This window comes from Chionomys nivalis, chromosome 4 (assembly GCF_950005125.1).
Source record: "Chionomys nivalis chromosome 4, mChiNiv1.1, whole genome shotgun sequence".
NCBI classification, from domain to species: domain Eukaryota; kingdom Metazoa; phylum Chordata; class Mammalia; order Rodentia; family Cricetidae; genus Chionomys; species Chionomys nivalis.
The window spans coordinates 59,560,797-59,579,976 of record NC_080089.1 but is presented as its reverse complement, the minus strand read 5'-3'; the positions used below and the strand labels follow the sequence as shown (position 1 = coordinate 59,579,976).

Here is a 19,180-nt window from a genome sequence, read left to right as displayed (position 1 = left end):
AGCAAATGCTCTTAGCTGCCAAGCCATCATTGCACCCCGTTGACTTCATCTTAACTGCAAAGTCCCATTGCCATATAAGGCAGCATGGATGGGTTGATGGAAACCCTGGAGACTGACACTAGCCAGCCGACTCGCATTCTATAATAGCTCAAGATCATTAGGATTGCCAAGTGGTCGAACAATTTCTGTGCAGGTTGGACTATCTACCACCCTTCCACAGCATCCTTGGTTGCTGTTTCTGGAATTAGGTGCTATTCCTCAGAAAAACAAAGAGGGAAACCACACATTCCCAACTCTACCCTTAAGTGTTTTTATCCCAACTTGTGGTATTAATTAGGAGTGGTTATAATAATGAAGTTAAGACCATACATGCCCAAGGCAGCTGATGTAGCATGCACAGCTCTGCATCCCAAAGCCATAGCTCAGTTCCTGGTTCTCACAGATGCTTTGGTTCCGGGTAAGTCACCTCATTTTCTCTGGCCTTAGTTTCCACCTTGGTGAAAGAAACTGGTTTTGTTGTTAAGGGCTTTTATACACGACAGTGGCAAGCTATTGCATTTGTTTATGACAGGGTCTCATGTAGCCCAGGCTGGCCTTGAGCTCCCTATGTAGCTGAGGATGTCCTTACCTTACCTGAACCTCCTGCCTTAATTTCCGTGGGGGCTGGGGATCAAAACCCGAGTTTATGCATGCTAAACAAGTACTTCAATACCCAGCTGAGCTATATCCCCAGCACCAGTTACTGTTTTAAATGGCATGGTCATTGCTTTCACCATCCAGTACAATAGGAAGAGAAGGTGGCTAGGAGATTCAGCTCAGGGGCGTGCTTGCAGGCCTCCTTCTGGAACAGTTGGCAGTTTCTTTTTCTCCTCTCTATGCGCTGGTATCACAATTCCTCAAAGCCATGTCTTCAGACTTCTGTCCCATGCCGTGGATTTTTCTTAAGTGTCACTCACATCCACGGGTCTCCTGGGGGTAGGGGAACCTCAGCCTTTTTGCATTAGAAGGACTCCCATATCTTACCTAGTTGAAGTTCCTGGAGCTGGGAGTCATTAGGCCCCATTTCCTGTCTCAGATTCATCATTGTCTGATGGCAAGACCTAGAGGAACTGCTTAATGTAATCTATAAAACATGAACAGTTGCATGTTCTCCGTCCCCCACATGGGTGTGTCATGAAGGGGAAGGGAGTCAAATGAGGTAACAGCTTTAAAAGTTCTTCATAAAATATAAAACTGCTCAAAGCAACCTGATGTAGCTATTTTAATATCATTAAGCAGATAATAAATATTCTTTGGGAGTTGTTCTGTAACTTCTTGCATGAATGTGTTCAAGCATACTTATATATGTGTGTATTTATATGCATGGGCTTCTGTGTTAATGTGTGCAATTTTAAAAATTTTTATTATTTAAGTATATGTGTGTGTGTGTGTGTGTGTGTGTGTGTGCAGGCTAGCCAAGGCCAGAAGAGACTAGGAGTTGAAGTTAACAGTCACTGGACATGGGTGCTAGGAATTTGTTTCTTTAGAGACCAACAAGTGCTCTTAACCATTGAGCCCTCTCTCTAGCCATGTGTGTGTGTGTGGCAAGCTTCACTAGCTTCCAGACATGGCAGACAGGACCACACCTCCACCTCCAGCACAGGTTTTCTTCATGCATCCCCATCTCCCCCCGACCCAGCCCTGGCTGCAGGTAACAATCATTTGTTCTCCACATCCCCTTTCCGCCCCCTCAGTTGTAAGCCATTCACATTTTTCTGTTTTTAACTCTGGGGCAATGTGTTATTTCTGTCCTGAGGGCTCCCTTCATGTTAGAGAGGAAGACCTGCTGTTAGTTTAACTTGACAGAACAGCCAGCTGGTTTCCTGGCCCTCCCTGGATACCAAGGGAGTTTCATTACATGGTACGGGGTGGGGTGAGACTGAGGGAGTCTTTCAGAAACCACACGGCAAGGAGAAGGAAAGTATCTGTGTTTCTTTTTTGAGAAACAATCTTTGGCCATGCTGGGTAGGTAAGGAGAAAGCAGGTATATGTATTTGCCGTGTAAGCTCCATGCTTTGTTGGTTTTTCTCTCTCTTCCAAGTAAAGATTTGTTTCTGTTCCTTCTGAGTCAGGAATACCACATGGTCCTTGAGTTGTTTGACAAGAAGTTACCTGTGGATGCTAAGCAGATAAACACTTTAATGCGCTTGGGTTTCTAGAAGTGAGACCACTAAGGTCTAACCTCAGTCTGTTGCAGGGCTGGGCTCTCCTATGTGTACATTTCTGCCTGTAGGTTAGGGAAGATTGGAGCCAGATTTTGACATTTGGGCTCCACTGATCTTAGAAAAGCCTCCAAAGATTCCTTGTTCACCCCTCGTGGCGTTTTGGTAAGTGTCAGAAGTATTCCATTAGTTATCAGAACAAAGATCACATTCGCTGTATTGAACCCTCTCCAAACCTTTCCGAATTGATTCAGGAAGAGAGATAGAGCAGACCCTGAAAGAAGCCTGCCTACAATATTTGTGATCTAGAGGGTGGGGATCCTGGCTTAGAATATGGAACCCTGGGGCTTCGGGGCACGCCTGGTGGTAGTCTCAATTGCCCACATTAAGGATGGAGGGGAATTTCCTGGCGTTTCCTTCTTTGGCGCTGCCTGCCAGAGCCTGCATGTGCTGCTGATCTGTCATAGTAATGGTGTGTTAAATCAGTCTCAACCGTCCCTGCGACACTGAGCTGAGTTAAAGATGGCCACACTGTCTTGCCACAGCATAGGGCCGGGTGGGACTTGAGTGCAGAGGTCCTGACCCTGGGGAAACCTCTGTTCCCACTGCTCACAGTGTGCCTGCAGGTGACATCACCACAGGAGAGGCATGCAGGGCTGGCTGCCATAGTTACTGTATAGTTCACCCCTCTGTTGGTGCTTACAGCCCCCAGGGTTTTCAGGTCCTTACTTTCTTATCAACCCCACAGGCGGTCCTCTGCAGTGGAGTTCTTTGTCTTGTTTCCTTTAACAAGGAGAAGCAGAACACTTCTCATCCAGTAGCAGCTAACTCTGCACAGGGGGTTGAATAACCCTCTTCTCCCTTCCCCTGCACCACCCCCCCCCAAGCTATCAGTCCCTAATCCCTAGGGTCTGTAAACGCTTACTTATTTGGAAAAGGATCTTTGCAGATGTGATTAGTTTAAGCATCTTGGGACTGGGAGATAATCCTGGATTATTCAAGTAGTCTTTTTTTTTTTTAAATCAATTTTGCACTTACTGTTTTAAGTCAGCATACAAAGCAATGGGTTCCTTTATGAGTTTTCATACACATATGTCAATAGACACTAACCTTAATAGAAGAGGAATCGGTTGTAATGGTGGGCAAGAGAGGATGACAGGATACAGGTGACTTCAAAGTAGATGCCACATTTGAGTATGTAAAGGGACCAGCAGGAGGGGAGTGGAAAGGAAGGGGAAGGACAATGGGGGAAGGGACTTAAATGCATTCTTGAGTCCCTGTAAGAGTGGGCAGATAGGAATTTGATAAGCAGACACAGAGGACAAGGTGATATGGAGGCAGCAGGGAAGTTGGGATCCTGCTCTTACAGACTGAAGAGATGTGGCCCAAAGCCAGAAAGAAAATGTCTTCAGCACCAGAATGAAATGGACTGTATGCTACACTCTTTGAGACGGGGCTTTGAGGGGTGTTCACTGATTCTGTGGGAGTTCTCCAGAGCAGCTGAGGAAGCCAACTCGCCGTCTGAGGCTCCGGCTTACCATCACAGTCTCAGTCTCGTGTCAAGCCACTCACATTGCCCTCCCTCTTTTTATAGTATGAGAAACATTCTGTGCTTAGATAGATGAGTGACAAGTCCTGAGACCCAGAGTATGCTTGTGTGTGTGTGTGTGTGTGTTTGTGCGTGTGTGTGAGAAAGAGAAAGATCTCTGCTTTCCCAGCACTAGGATTATAAACACCATGCCTTTTGGGGAAGGGTGTTATTTGTTTGTTTGTTTTTAATGAGGGTTCCAGGCTTGGATCCAGGTCTCCTAGCTTGTAAGGCAAGCATGTTAGTAACTGAGCCATCACACCAATCAAAGGCCCTGTTCTTAACTGCTGAGATCCTCTGCCTGATCTGGACTCTGCTGTAGCTTCCTGGTCCAGGCCAGGCCAAGCCCCCTGGAGCCTATGTTGTGCCTTCCAGACACACAGTCTTTTCTTCAGTCCCTTGTGAGCCTTTTCCTTGTACAAACATCTGATCTTCATGGGCCTTTATGGATGCAGCAGCAATGGGCAGACATTTCCTTGGTCCTCAAAGAGTGTAGCATACAGTCCATTCATTCTGGTGCTGAAGACATTTTCTTTCTGGCTTTGGGAGAAACAGATTTTTTTTTATTATTATTTTTCTAGTTCCTTCTCTTTCTAAGTCATCCACGTCCATTGTTTGCTATGAATATGAACTTGGCATTTAAAAACTGTAGCAAAGCCGGGCGGTGGTGGCGCACGCCTTTAATCCCAGCACTCGGGAGGCAGAGGCAGGCGGATCTCTGTGAGTTCGAGACCAGCCTGGTCTACAGAGCTAGTTCCAGGACAGGCTCCAAAGCCACAGAGAAACCCTGTCTCGAAAAACCAAAATAAATAAATAAATAAATAAATAAAAAATAAAAACTGTAGCAACTGCAGATGCTCATGTTCCTGAAGAGCTTATCAGTCATCCATCCAGTAACATTCGTTAATAATAAATGATATCTAGCCGGGCGGTGGTGGCGCACGCCTTTAATCCCAGCACTCGGGAGGCAGAGGCAGGCGGATCTCTGTGAGTTCGAGACCAGCCTGGTCTACAAGAGCTAGTTCCAGGACAGGCTCCAAAACCACAGAGAAACCCTGTCTCGAAAAACCAAAAAAAAAAAAAAAAAATGATATCTGTGAACCACAGCATTACCAGCTTGGCAGGCTGTTTCATATCCTGTAGCTTCGGTTTCCTCATTTATAAAAAAGAGACATAACCTATTTCACTGTTCGCATTGCTGGTTAAATGGTGGTCACACAGACAAAACTGTCAGGTGGTTTGCTGTGACAGCTATTTGAATACTGCATATATTATTTAAATGTACTATGCTAAGTATTTTTAGAGATCAGGTAAAACGCGAGGGAGAATCTCTGTCTCCTTCACTGAACTAAGAGTAATAGATACACACCCTTAAACTAAAGGGAGTCCTTTAATGCAAGGAAGAGTCATAGTTATGTGTGATTTTCTTCCTCAAATTTCTAATGAAGAAAAAGATGAAGTGATGTATGGTAATTGGACACACAGAAGATGGTGTAAGGGGCTGGGGGTATGGCTCAGTTGGTGAAGTGCTTGCCTGGGTCCCATCCCAGAAGCCATGTAAAAATGCTGGGTGTGATGGTGAGCCCTTGTCATCCGTATCGATGACAGGAGAGGAAGCAGAGACGGGAGGACCTCTGGGGATGACTGGTGAGCCAGTTTATCCTGGCAGAAGCAGAGATGGGAGGACCTCTGGGGATGATTGGTGAGCCAGTTTAGCCTGGCAGAAGCAGAGATGGGAGAACCTCTGGGGATGTCTGGTGAGCCAGCTTAGCCTGGCAGTTCTGGGGCGGTAAGATCCTAATGCAAAGGAACAAGGAAAGAGGAGGGGAATAAATGATACTTGGGGTTGTCCTCTGACCTCCACATACATAAATACACATGTGCACTTGCATACACGCACATGCACACACACACATGCATAGAAAGTAGCATACAAATTCAGAGTGGGAGAGACATCAAGAATCCAAGGGAAATCGCTTTGCTTCCTCTGTGAGCTGGTCACGTAAAAGATGCTCAGAAAGCATAATTCATGTAGAAACCATAATTCTTGTTAGAATCATTATCATGGTTGTGTTAATGAATTCAGCAGAACTTGCCTAAAATCAATTTTAAATTTTCTTCAGGCTTCAGAGGGTCAGCAGCAGGGACAAGGGACACTGTTTGAGAGGCCCCAGGAGAGAGGGTTTGGGAGCCAGTGTTCACTCAGTATCTGCCCTGACCAGGCCCTTTGCCCCACAGGTAATCCCATTCAGTTCCCCTTAAAACCCTTGTAGTCCCAAGAGCCGCCGCTGGAGCTCAGATTACAGCCCACATTGGCAACAGCTTAGACTCTCAAGAGGGCTTCTCTTACTCATACTAGAAGAATGAATGCATTCACTGTTCTTTCTTGCAAAGCCATTCCGCAGCTCTCCTCCCTGTGCCATGTGTGACACTAAGCCTCTGCTGTGGCCCCACATTTGAGGTCAGAGGCTCTGTCTTTCACCTTCAGAGCAATGCAGTCTTCATGGGAACCGGCAATCGGGAGTAGCCACTGCAGCCACGCCTTGTGCTCAGCTCTTCCTGGGAGTGATTTCACTGAGTCTGTACACCAGCCAGATGGATAAGGCATGGCCGTCTCTCTTAGACTGCTGGAAAGAGGAGCCCCGTGCAGGGGCTTGCCCATGGTTACACAGGTCATGAGGGACCAAGCAGGCCAGACTGATGGGATATCTGGGCTCTTCCTACATCCTATGTTACCACCTCTGTGCCTGTTAAACTCCTACCCCCCACCCCTTACACAACCCTCAAGAATGCCTTGCTTAGCAGAGCATAGGATGTGAAAACCATCTTTGCTTGAATCTCTCTCTCTCTCTCTCTCTCTCTCTCTCTCTCTCTCTCAGAGCTTCACTGGTTCATTTCTTGCTTTTGTGGAAATCCCAAAGGATGCCTCTTCCTCTGGTCCAAGTCATTTGCCCCGTGGGAGGAAACACTGCCTTGCACTCTCACGTGCCCTTGTGTAGTGAATACCCTGTTTGGCTCTCAGTGCCATCTTCGCTGCTCTTTGACCATTGATTGTTCTGCTATATGGGAAATAGTTTCTCCTAATGCCCACTTGCTTGTCCTTATTTCTTCACTTTGAGTCACATTGAATAACACACCTTCAGAGCAGTCCTGGAAGCCCAGGGTCCCTCAGGTGAGCATCGTGCGTGACTTTCTCTTAGGCACGTGGCTGATTTTACAACGTGATTCTGGAAAAGAAGATGCTTGAAGTCTGTGTCTGGAGTTGGGGCTTCTTCCCAGGAGGACGGGGTTTATTCTGAAGGTCGTTCTTTTGTTTATGTTGGAGGTGGTAGTGCGTGGGTTCCCCCCTGTGAACTTTACCCACTCAGCAGGCAGTGGATAAGTCTCCAAAGATAATGTCTTCTTTAAAACTTGGCTTCCTCATGCAAGAAAAGAGGACTTTTAAACTCTGAGTCCTGGAGCTAGAGAGATGCTCAGCAGTTGAGAGTGCTTGTTGATCTTCCAGGGGACCCTAGTTCAGGTTCCAGTACCCATGTTAGGTAGCTCGCAACTGTCTGTAACTCCAGCTTTGGGGCAGGGTATCCAGTGCCCTCTTTTATCCCCTTCAGGTACCTGCACATTTGTGCCATGCACACATGCACAAAGACAAACATACGCATACAGAAATAAAAATAAAATCTTAAAATACAATAAAAACATAAACTTGGAGTCACTGCAGAACCACCTTTCCTCCACTTCTGTTGCCTGTGGTCCTTGGCTCCCGACTTCTGCGAGCTTCCCAGGGAAATAGCTTTCGTTTGCCTTTAGTGAAACACACCCATCACCCGACAAGTCCCTCCCTCCTCCCCACCTACACAGCGTTGGGGGAGGGGACCCTCTTTCCTGCAGGCTCAGAGCACGTCTGTCAGCTGACTCTCTGTCTTTTACCCCAGTCATGGGGAACAGAGGCAGATCCGGTCAAACCCTCATCTTGGGTTTACTACACAGTAGTCAGCCAGGAAAGTGGTGGTTTTCATCATCTTAATTTGTATTTCATGGAGTGGCCAGAGTTTTGCTTCTTATCATTTGTAGACGCCAGATATTTTATTGCCCAGACCCGCCCTGGCAGGAACTGTAGTCTTGTGAACTTCTAAAAGGACATCTGCACTCAACCCAAACAGTTTGCTCCAAGCCTCTTTGAACTCCAGCAGCACATGGTCTCCCTTCTCCTTTGGCAGGTGCTGGAAAAGGAACAGGGAGCTTCAGGGAAAATCAGGCTCTTCCAGCCCTCGGCCACAGACCCCTTCCTGCCCAGCCTGCTTCAGATATCAGCTTTGGAACACACATGTTTCTGGTCCTTGTTTCCACTCCCTCATAGCTTCCTCCCTGTAAGTTGGAACTCGGAGAACTTTGCAGATAGTTTTGCTACCTCCCTTGTCTTCCACCTAGGGTCTTGGGGCTGCTTTGGCTGGTTTATTAGAATGCAGAGCCTTTGGTCTCTATGAGTCACAGGCTTTATGGGCCCATCGGTTAGAGATTCTGAGCATTTAAGCTCTTTGCCTCTTGCATGTGTTATTTCAGCAAATATTTAGAGTGCTTTCTGTGTCAGACTTGGGGCTAGCTCGGGGATTATACATACTGGATAAACAATGAGTGAGTATGGACCTGCAGAAGCTAAAGGTGTATGAGGAAGCTTGATCTTGACTTACCACTGCCCAGCCATACACAGCATATACAGCATACACAGCATACACAGCCATACACAGCTATACACAGCCATACACAGGCAAGGCTGTCTCTGAGAGCATTCACTATGGGAAAAAGTTGACCAGGAGCCCATGTTCATGTTGGACCTAGAAGGTTGCACCAGTGTCTGAGTGTACCGATGAGGCAGAATTCCAACTGGAGTCTGGTTGTTTGAGCCCTGGTTTGATCCATTGTGGCTGGGGCTCAGGATATGGGAGGAGCTGAAGACCAGAGGATACACCAAGAAGACTGAGGACGAGCGATGAAGGGCATCCGATAACTAAGTCCTCCAGATTTCAACATTGTTCTCTAGCCAGAGATGAGCTACAGATCGGTTTTGTTTGTTTGTTTGTATGTAACTGTGTGCAACACACAGTGGGAATGTGTGTTGCAAGTGTACCTTGGATGACCCATCATTTTTTATTATTATTATTTTTGAGACAGAATCTTCATGGGGGTTTGAGTACACTGATTCAACTAGACTGGCTGACCAGCATGCTGGTTTTCTACATGGGTGCTGAGGATCAAACTCAGGTCATGACATTTGGAAGGCAAACATTTTATTAACTGAACCATATCCTCAGCTCCCATAAAGAGTGTTGTACGTAGAGGGCACTGTGTCTTACTTCCACATCACAGCCAGCCGCCATGTTGGCAACAGACTTTCCCCAGAGCACACGGTTCTCTGTTCTACCCAGGCCTTCAGACTCAGGCTTCAATCTCTGGTTGTTGCCTCTCAGTTCCTCTCTTACTGCCTGCTACACAGACTCACACTCTCCTTGAGTTTGGAAGGATGATTCTAAGGCCCTGCCACCTTCTCCATGGCCTGTGGTATAAGCTATACTTTTGTTCTCTGCAGCCTAGATGTTGGCTCTTTACCAACACAGTCCACTTCTAAAGATTCCTTTCCTCTTGTGATAATTTTACTTTGTTTCAAGACAGGATCTCAGATTGTAACCCAGGCTCCCTGGAACTCACTACTGTAGCACAGGCTGGCCTTGAACTTTCGGTAGTCCTCCCATTACAGCCTCCTGAGGGCTGGGTTTACAATCTGACGCCACCACGCCCTGTTTGTGATATCTGGCTCCTCTCTGGTGTTGCAGTCCTCTGTCTCATTCTGGAAATGAGCACTGGGAAAGAGAAGGCATTACTAAAAGAGATGCGCTGACTGATCCTCAGACTATCCCTCCTGCTAGAGTACCAGGATGCTGTGGGTTCAGCAGACCTTGTTTCTTGTGTAGTTGCCAGCACTGAGAATGGCTATTAGAGGTAGTTCCTACTGGTGTGTGTGTGTGTGTGTGTGTGTGTGTGTGTGTGATATCTCTGGTAGCCCAGGCTGACCTCAAGTTCACTATGTAGCTGGAGATGATTTGAACCCCTGTCCTCCTTCCTCCACCTCCCAAATGCTGAGATTACAGATATGTGCTATCACACCTAGTTTTTGCAGGAACCCAGGACTTTGCGTGTGGTCAAGCAAGCAATCTGCCAACTGAGCTATAGTTCTAATCCCTAAAAACCCTTAAAATGGTTTTTGTTTCTAAATTGTATGTCTGTTCTTTGAGGCTTTCGTACATGTATACAGTGTGTTTCAATCCTCCCTACTCTCCTTATTCTTCCAGCTCCTGCAGATGTCCCCGGAAGTGATGTTCGCAGAAGTCCCCCACCCAACTTCATAGCCCATTTGCTTTTCTTTTATAATCATTGCATCTAATTAGAGCTGCCTGTCTGAGCATGGGTGTAGGCCATTCGCTGGAACATGGACAACCTAACAGAGGCCACACCCCCAAAGGAAAAGGGGAAAAAGGACTCTTTCTCAATTGCAGCCTCTAACTGCCACTAACCCGAGACTAGGGGTGGGCTCTCCTGAGCCCCGCTCCACCCACACTGGAATGTTGACTGGCTTGGTCTTGTAGAGGTGTTGTATAGAAAGCCGTGGCTCCTGTGAGTTTATGAGAGCTCTGCCGAGTCCAGAAGGCATTGTTCTGCAGCAGTACTAAAAGCCTTCTTGGTCATCCTGATGTACTGTGAGTGATGGTCACCATTGCAAATCCTATTTCCCTCCTGCTTCTCCTAGCTGCAAGGACCATGTGAAAGAGGAGAAAGCAGGAAGGTGCCCATGTGTATCTCGAGCCAGGAGTGGAGGCAACCCTCAGACTCAGCATCTCTGTACTTGGGTGTTTGTGATACTTAGCATCACATTTCTGCGGGCTGGAATTTGGTGTTAAGACCAGGGTGCAAAGCACTGGCCTGCTAAGTGTTTTTGCTTGCTAGAGAACAGTGAAAAGTTAGAATGTGGCGGGAAGGGCTCCTTCTACTTTTGTGGCCATTCTCTACTGGACACAGTATGGGCCGTATTTTCAACAGAATCTGGCACAGCGCCTTCCATTCACCCTTACCACAGCCTGCGCTCTGCAGGAGAGATAGGCAGATCATTCTGTCCCCAAGTTCCCTTGCTGTCTTCTCTGGGGAAGACTTATTGCTCCTCAAAACTTGATTATCTGTGTGCAAGAAGTGTTACTTCTCTGACTGTGGAAAACCCTGAACCTCCCCAGCAAAGCCATGCCACTTGGCACACTCAGGGCAATAGAGCTCTTAGGTGGCCCCTCTGCAGAGTCTCCATTTCCCTTAGCTCTCAGACTTCTTGAAGGTGACAGTCACAGGGGTTGTTGCTCTCTGGGATGTTGGGTCCTTGAATGTGATTAATGTTAGCACAGCTGAGGGGCTGGGCCTCTTGCAGAGACCTACCTGACTGAGCTGGAGCGGGGAAAAGAAGAGAAATAAACATGGAGAATGTAAGAAACATAAACAGGTCTGCTTCCCAAAGGCTCCTCACTGCCTGTTCTTTGCTATGCTTGGAACTAAGAGGTGGCAAGCCATCTATTGGTTACAAGTGCCCATTAGCCTTGCCTGAGTGGCTCTTTAACTAAAAAGGTAGTCATGCAAGATTGGAACTCTAAATTCTTCAGTCCTTTCAAAAGAAGTATGTGTGTGCATTTGTATATGTATGCATATGCACATGTGTGCTATTTCTTGGCTCTATCTATCTCCCTCTTTCTTCCTCCTCCTCCTCCTCCTCCTCCTCCTCCTCCTCCTCCTCCTCCTCCTCCTCCTCCTCCTCTTCTTCTTCTTCTTCTTCTTCTTCTTCTTCTTCTTCTCTTTCTTCTTCTTCTTCTTCTTCTTCTTCTTCTTCTTCTTCTTCTTCTTCTTCTTCTTCTTCTTCTTCTTCTCCTCCTCCTCCTCCTCCTCCTCCTCCTCCTCCTCCTCCTTCTTCTTCTTCTTCTTCTTCTTCTTTTTTTTTTTTTTTAAACAGAGTTTCTCACTAGCCTGGAACTCACAAGTACACCAGGCTGTCTGTTCAGCAAGCCTAGGAGTCTCTATCTCTGTCTCCCCAGTGCTGGGGTTCCAAACTCACTTCACCATGGACTTTTTGACTCTGGGCTCTGAGGATTTACCTGGGATCCTCATGCTTGCAAGGCAACTACTTCACTGCTAAGCTATCTGTCCAGCCTATTTTTTCTCTCAGTTTGAGAACAGAAGGTATGACCTTCCTTCCTAGTCCAAAGACCTGCTTCTTCTCCAAGTGTCAGGAAGTTTCCCACCAAATAAAGAACATTTGATTCCTACATAGAGAGAGGTGACCTTGACCTCAGGACCACAGTTGATTAATACTCTTTAGATAAAATATAATATTTAATTTGCTCTTAGCATATTTTATCACTCTTTTGGCTATCTCATATCAAAGAAAAGAAACTTGCAGTAAGGAGGCTTGCTTCCCTTGGGTGTCAGGGACTGGAGCCATTCATTTATGCTTTACCGTTTTCAGTGGTTAATTATTATTTTTTAATTAAATTAACTTTTATGTGTATGGTTGTTTTGCCCACATTTATATCTCTGCACCATGTATGTGCCGTATCTGAGGAAGCCGGGTATCCTGGCACTGGAATTGGAGAAGGTTGTGGACCACTACGTGAATGCTGGGAATTGAATTCACATGTCCTCTGCAAGAGTGGGCAGTGCTCTTAACCTCCGGGCCATCTCTCCAGCCCATCAGTGGTTGGTCAGTGAAAGTGAACCCCCATTATGTCCTAGTCATTGTGGCAGGCGGTGGAGATAAAGATAAATAAGACCTAGCTTCAGGGAGCCCGCACTCCAGTGACTTCAGCAGGAATGTGACCAACAAAAGAAAAGATGGTCGTAGGATGTCAGCTCCATGGGGTCCAATGGGAGGTCAAGGAAGGACATGTTTTCTGTAGCCAGCTGTACTGGAGTTTGGATCAGGCTGTGTTGCTGAGAAGAACCTCAGTCGTAGGTAGGTGTGCATTTCAGGTCTTAGGCTGTGCAGGCAGCATGAGCCGAGAAAACAATACAGACCAAGGCTGGGCAGACCTGGAGAGAAACTGCAGGGACAGGGGCAGGACTGGTCCACCTAGGGCTTAGGGGACAGAAGACACAGTAATCCACACTGGCCAAACCGAGATGTGGGCTTCCTGCTGCGAAGTGGGTAAAGTGTGAGAGCCAGTCTACATCTGGGATGGAGTGCTGTAGACCGGCTAGTACACTACGTGTGTTCCCTAGACAAAGAGCAGAAGCACCTCCCATGGCTTCTTGGAAGTACAGAGTCTCAGGCCCAGGTCCGACTTGGCAGCCAGAGCTTCAGAGTCTGTTGTAGCAGGTGTCCTGGTGTTCTGAAGAGCTGGTCTATGATGCCGAGCCCAGACTGGGGTGGGCTGCTCCAGATGTGTGTGGCAGTGCCTAGGAGCTACCGTTGAAGTGAAGCCTTCAGCTGCTGCATGGCTGACACCAAGGGGCTTGTAACAAATGCAGACTCATCCCCCCAACAAATCACAAGCTTATTGTGACCCTAGGAGATTTACTTGCTCCCCACAGGCTGGTTTAGAGTCAGGCATTGGGGTTGGTGATCAGGACTGTGGTATATAGTCAGGACACTCAAGCTGTGATGCCATCTTTATAAGTGGGTATGGGTTTAGCACAGGGGTTGGAGTGAGGCAGAGATTGACAGCACGGAACATAAAAAAAAAAACCATTATTAGTAATGGCTCTAGCTGTCACTTGCCTGCCCTGGAGAGTATCACCTGAAATGTCACATCCTAGTACGTCACTGGGTAGTAACCTGGTTCTGACCCCATTAGGAATAAACGAGGCACCAGGATCGAGTAGCTTATTCAGTGCCCCTCTTTTTCACCAGTGGCAGAGCTGAAGTTCTCACTCATGATTCTTGGCATCAGGGTATCTATCTTAGACCACTGCGGTATTGTAGCTTTCACGTCTCTGGTCTCTGAACTGTAACTTATTGCTGGTTCTAGTTTCATATCTGTGATAAATACCTTGGCCAAAAGCCGCACAGGAGGAAAGGGTTTATTTGGCTTACAGGTCAGGTGATGGTCCATTATTGTGGGGAAGTCAAGGTAGGAAGAAATCCTTACAGGAGCAAATAGAAATGAGTGTATCCATGCTGCCTGCTGGCTTGCTCTTAGCCAGCCTTCTCCACTCCTGCATCGGTCAGGGCCCAGCTTAGGGAATGGTGCCACCCACCATGGGCTAGGTCTTCCTGTACCAACTAAAGACAATCCCCACAGACATGCCTACAGACCAGTCTAACCTACTTAATTCTGCTCTTCCCTGGTGACTCCAGGTGACTCCAGATGCTTTAGAGTTGACGATTAGAACTAACCAGCACATTGCTTAACTTTTAACAATTAGCCAAAATTTTGTCAAGTGAAATTCCTAAAGGAAAATTCCACAGCTTGGTTCTGACAAGGCTTAAGAGTAAGCCAACTTATCATCCCCCTCAGCAGCTGCTCCGTGCTCTCCTAGAAGGGTTAAACAGCCACGTGGGGCCCCATGGCCGCATCTGTGCTTATTGTCACAACGCTGTGTAAATTTACCCCGTTCTGCCGAGGCCCCCCGCAAGTGGCCAGATGGTCCCTGTCTTAGTGAGGAAGAGGCCACCCTGAACCACCAAGATTGTTTGCTCTGATGGGTCACAAGGAAATAAATGCTGTCCCAGCCAAGTGGGGGTGACTCTGTTGCTGTTACCCCCGCATTAGGAGTCAAGGCCTCAGAAATCAAATTGCTCACAATCATGTCTGACTTGCTTGCTTGTTGTAATCTGTTTCTCAAAATAAAACTAGCATTTAATGCTTTCACATCATTGTCTTTCCAAAGGTGGGACGGTTTCGGGATATTTTGAATGGTTTTAGAGTATTGCAACGAGCCCCCCTCCCCTCTCCTCTCACTCCACCACAGAAGACAATGTGATTCTAAAACTAGACATTTGTATGTGTGTCGCATTCTTGGGGTAAGGGTCTGCCTTGGGGAAGACACTTCCATCGTCATTCATCCTAGCAGCTGCTCTCTCTGTGGCCCACGAGCGTCATTAAGCAGGCGTGGCTTCATCAGTGTGTGCTGAGTGAGTGACAGACAGCAGGGCAGCCTGTGCACAGGCAAGCAGACCTTTACCATAGGCCCCAGACGCAGAGGGATGTTTTTGTTTCACCACCATCGCTCTCTTGTTCTTCACTAACACCAATCATTTCTGATCTCAATTTTTGGCCCCTTTGTTTGGAGGTTCAGTTTAGTTCAGTTCTGTGACTTTGTCCCTCAAAGCTATGGATCTATGGACCCTCCTGGGGGATTGTTGGAAATGCAGGGTCTCAGGCTCCACCCCAGATCTTGCAAACTTAAGTGCACCCCTACGTGTGTGTTTGTGTGTGTGTGTGTGTGTGTGCATGAAGAGGCCAGAGGTCAAAGTTAGGTGTCTTACTTAATCACTCACCCCCTTACTTTTTTAGATAAAGTCTCTGTATGAACCTGGAGCTCACTGGGCCAGCTAGACTGACTGGCCAGGAGACCAGCTTTTTTGTTGGTACCCTGGGGGGATCAACTGAACTTCTCATGCTTGTACATCAAGTACTTTACCAAGTGAGCCCCCTCTGCCCCCCAGAACCTGCATCTCAACAAGGTCCTAGGCACCAGCAATTGTGAGATGTTCTACCCCAGTTGTCTGTGTTTCTCCGTTACCTTCAGCTAGAGTCTACACTGAGCACTTGCTTTGGGGCTAGATTTTCATTTTGGTAAGCTTTCAGAACTTAAAAAACATACACACTAAAAATTCCTTCCTTTGCCTTCCTATGATGTCATTCATTTTACCTGGCCTGCCACAAGAAAGAAAGAGGCAAATTGGGTCCAAGTCCTGTATGTATTCTCAGACTTACTTCTTAGTGGCATCTGTTAAAGCCTCCACCATTAACTGAGTCCCAAGTGTTGCCAAGATTAATTGAGAAATGCCTGAAGGTAAAATAAATACTGCTGCTTAGTTTAATTCAAAACCATATCAGCCAAGAATGGAGGTGCAATTAGTGATAAAGATGTTAATAATTAGTTGTGCTCTGTTAAGTTTTATATTCATGGTTATATAGAGTGGGGAAAGAATTTCCCCAGGAGGGCAAAAATCAATGTTTCACCTTGATTGCTATTTTAATGTGCTTATTTTAATGGGGCCATCCTGCAGAAACCCTTGGGCACATTTCCAATTTTACATAAATGTAGAATTAATTATTATGGAAGCATATAATTTTAGAGTCGGAGCAATCTTGGCGGTCATTTAATCCAGTTTAGTCATTTCTCAAATAAGAATTGAATTGCTTAAGTCTTTCTGCAGAGTAGTGAATGCTGGGAGTCCCTCCTCTCAATGGCCAGGACACCTTCTCAGATCCCTCAGATATGTGTGTTTCCTGTTGCCTCCAAATTTCCCCCAGACACAATGAAGTAGATTATTTCTAAGCTTCTCACCCTGGCCTGCATTCTGCTCTTGTTGCTTTTGGTTGTGAGGTTGGGGTCCTGGAACACGTGCCTGGTTCCCTTCTGGTTTTCTGCACCATTCCTAGCTCTGAGTTGTGGCCACAGTATTTGCATAACAAATTGCCATGCTCAGGGCTGGAGAGCCTCTCCTCTTCTTGCAGAGGACCTGAGTTTAGTTCCCAGTGCCCACATCTGGCAGTTTACAACCTCCTGTAACTGCAGCTCCAGAGGATCTGATGCCCTCTTCTGCCCTCCCCACAAGAAAAATTAAAAGCTAATTAAGTAACTTGACAGGCAGTTCTGGGCCTGGCTCTGATTTCCCTTTGCAGCGCTGGTACTGAGAATGGAAACCAAGCCTTGTGCATGTGAAGGGTGTTCTCTACCAGTGAGAAGGTTGGGGACAGTGCTGCTGCTTTTTAATCTGCTTGTTAGGACTGACTGTCTTCCTACTAGTGGCATGAAATTGGACATGATGGACATATTTATACCATAGAAGTCGGCAAATGCTTCAAATTAGGACTTTTTGATTTCAAGAAATGCAGTTTAAACATTTATGGGCATAACCACTGCATATGTATTTCCACAAGGTCTCAGAAGGCAGTGGATCTTTACAAAGTCTAAAGACTCATGCCAGCATGAGGACAACTCATTGTGTAGCATAGGTCTCCTCAGGAATTGTGGGTTGGTAGACAGTCGCTTAATCCCTGCTTGTCTTTTAAGGTCAAGGCAAGTTAGGTCTCAAGACTATAGTAGAATGTCATGGTTTAGGCAAAGCTCCACCTACCCAAAAATGCTCTTTGGATCCGCACAGTCATGGAGATCATGAGACATTCACAGTTGAGTGAGAAAAAATTCATTATAAGGAAAAAAATGTGAATGGGAAAGTAACTGTTGCTGAAGCTGCAGCTGTATCTTTACAGGTCTCAGGCGTCTCTTAGCTTCCTATGACCTGCAGAAATGCCCACAGTGCAGTGAGCTTACACTGACCACAGCCCAAGCGTCACGGTGCAGTGAGCTTACACTGACCACAGCCCAAGCGTCACGGTGCAGTGAGCTTACACTGACCACCTCTTGTGATTTTAACTTTGTTTCTAATCTCTCACATTACCTGCAGGTCATCCAACCACTGATTTCTACCTTCATTCTACGTCAGTCTCTAGGAAGCTTCTGTTCTGGCTTCCATGATGTCTATTCTGGGCTCTTGAGTCACTATAGAAATTCACATTACTCTCCTGGTCTTTGTTGTGTGCCTGTCTTTAGGAGCAGGACCCGAGGTCCCATCGGCCCTGGCAAGTACGGTTATGGGAAGGCTCCCTACATTTTACCACTGCAGACGGATACCATGCATACTCCGCAGAGGCTTCGGAGACAAAGACCTTCATCCCGGCATTCCAGGTCCCAGGAGGCTTCTGCTTCTAGGCAGGGCTACAGGCCACCAGCCCACCAGTTCTCCCACAGTGGACCTCTCTACCAAAGTGACAGCGGCCCTCGTTCTGGACTGCCGGCTTCTGAGGCCTCTATCTATCAGCTGCCTTTGACTCATGAGCAAAGCTATCCTGCAGCTCCAGGTCTCTACCACAGTCCGGAATTGAGCAGCAACAGCGGTGCCAGGCCCCAGGGCTCAGCTCAGGCCTTTCCCCAGCATCTGCGGTCTACAGCCATCTCGTGCATTGGGGCCTATCGGCAGTACAAACTGTGCAACACCGACGTGAGTACACAAACCTCAGTCTGGGCTTGGAGGAAGCTGTTTTTCTTAATTTCTGGTCAGTTGACACCCAGTACATGGAAGATTGAGGGCGCCCAATCTCCTCTTTCTTTTCTTTCCATGTATTCACCCATATGTGTTGCTTGTGTGTGTGTGTGTGTGTGTATGTATATAAAGCTAATGCTTTAAAAAATTGTACATAACTGATAGAATCACATCAATAATCTTGTAATAGCAATATTATTAATTGCCTATTTAAAGATAACAACTTTGAAAGTATCAGGGTGTATGCTAAAGTGATTATGATTTTGTATATTTTCACCTATTTATGTGTATGCACAGGTATGTTTAGGGCAGATGTCTGTGTCACATGTCTTCCTCATCCACTTTCTACCTTATTATTTATTTATTCTTTTCTTGTTAAAGATTTATTTATTTTTATTTCTGTGTACGCTTGTGGGCCTCTGTGAGTTTATATACATCATGTAGGTGCCAGAGCATATGGAGGCCAGAAAAGGACATCGGGTCCCTTGAAACTGGACAGTTGTGTGCTGTCTGATGTGGGTGCTGAGAACTGAACCTGAATCTTCTGGAGGAGCAGTATATACTCTTAACTGCTGATTCGTCTCTCCAGCTCCTCGTTTTTTGAGGCAAGAGCTCGTTGACTGTGGAGCTCACTGATTCAGCTATTCTAGCTGGCTACCAAGCCCCAAGGATCCTTCTGTTTCTGTCTCCCCAGAACTGGGATTACAAGCACACGTTACACACCCTTTTGTGGCCAGCACTTTACCAATGAGCCATATCCTTAGCCTCAACAATATCTATTTTTTTCTCATGAGTCTATGGATGCCAAGGAAGTAGGTGTTTGGGAAGGCTCCTTAGTACTCCATAGAGTTAACACTTCAGGTGATGTACCACAAAGGACAGAGTCGTGAGGTCATAAGAGTTTCATTTTAGGAGAGAAGCTGGGACAGCTGGGACAGTAGCTGCCTGCAGAGTGCCCTGGCCAGCAATTCCGTTCTCACTTATCAGAGGATTTTCAAGGATCTTAAGAATTTGAATAGCTATCATGGTGTGAACAGTTTGAATACTCACTTTTGATATTAGTTCAATAAGTAGTTCCCGATCCCGCCTTCTTCC

General features: G+C 46.6%; 1 protein-coding gene across 1 annotated transcript in view; it reads left to right on the top strand.

The window, feature by feature from the left end:
- Thsd4 (thrombospondin type 1 domain containing 4) overlaps positions 1–19,180 on the top strand; it is a 552,915-nt gene that overhangs the window by 85,750 nt on the left and 447,985 nt on the right. The window contains exon 4 of the mRNA XM_057768152.1: positions 17,596–18,043. Within this exon, the coding sequence (XP_057624135.1) occupies positions 17,596–18,043 (448 nt within the window). The remainder of the gene's footprint in view (positions 1–17,595; positions 18,044–19,180) is intronic.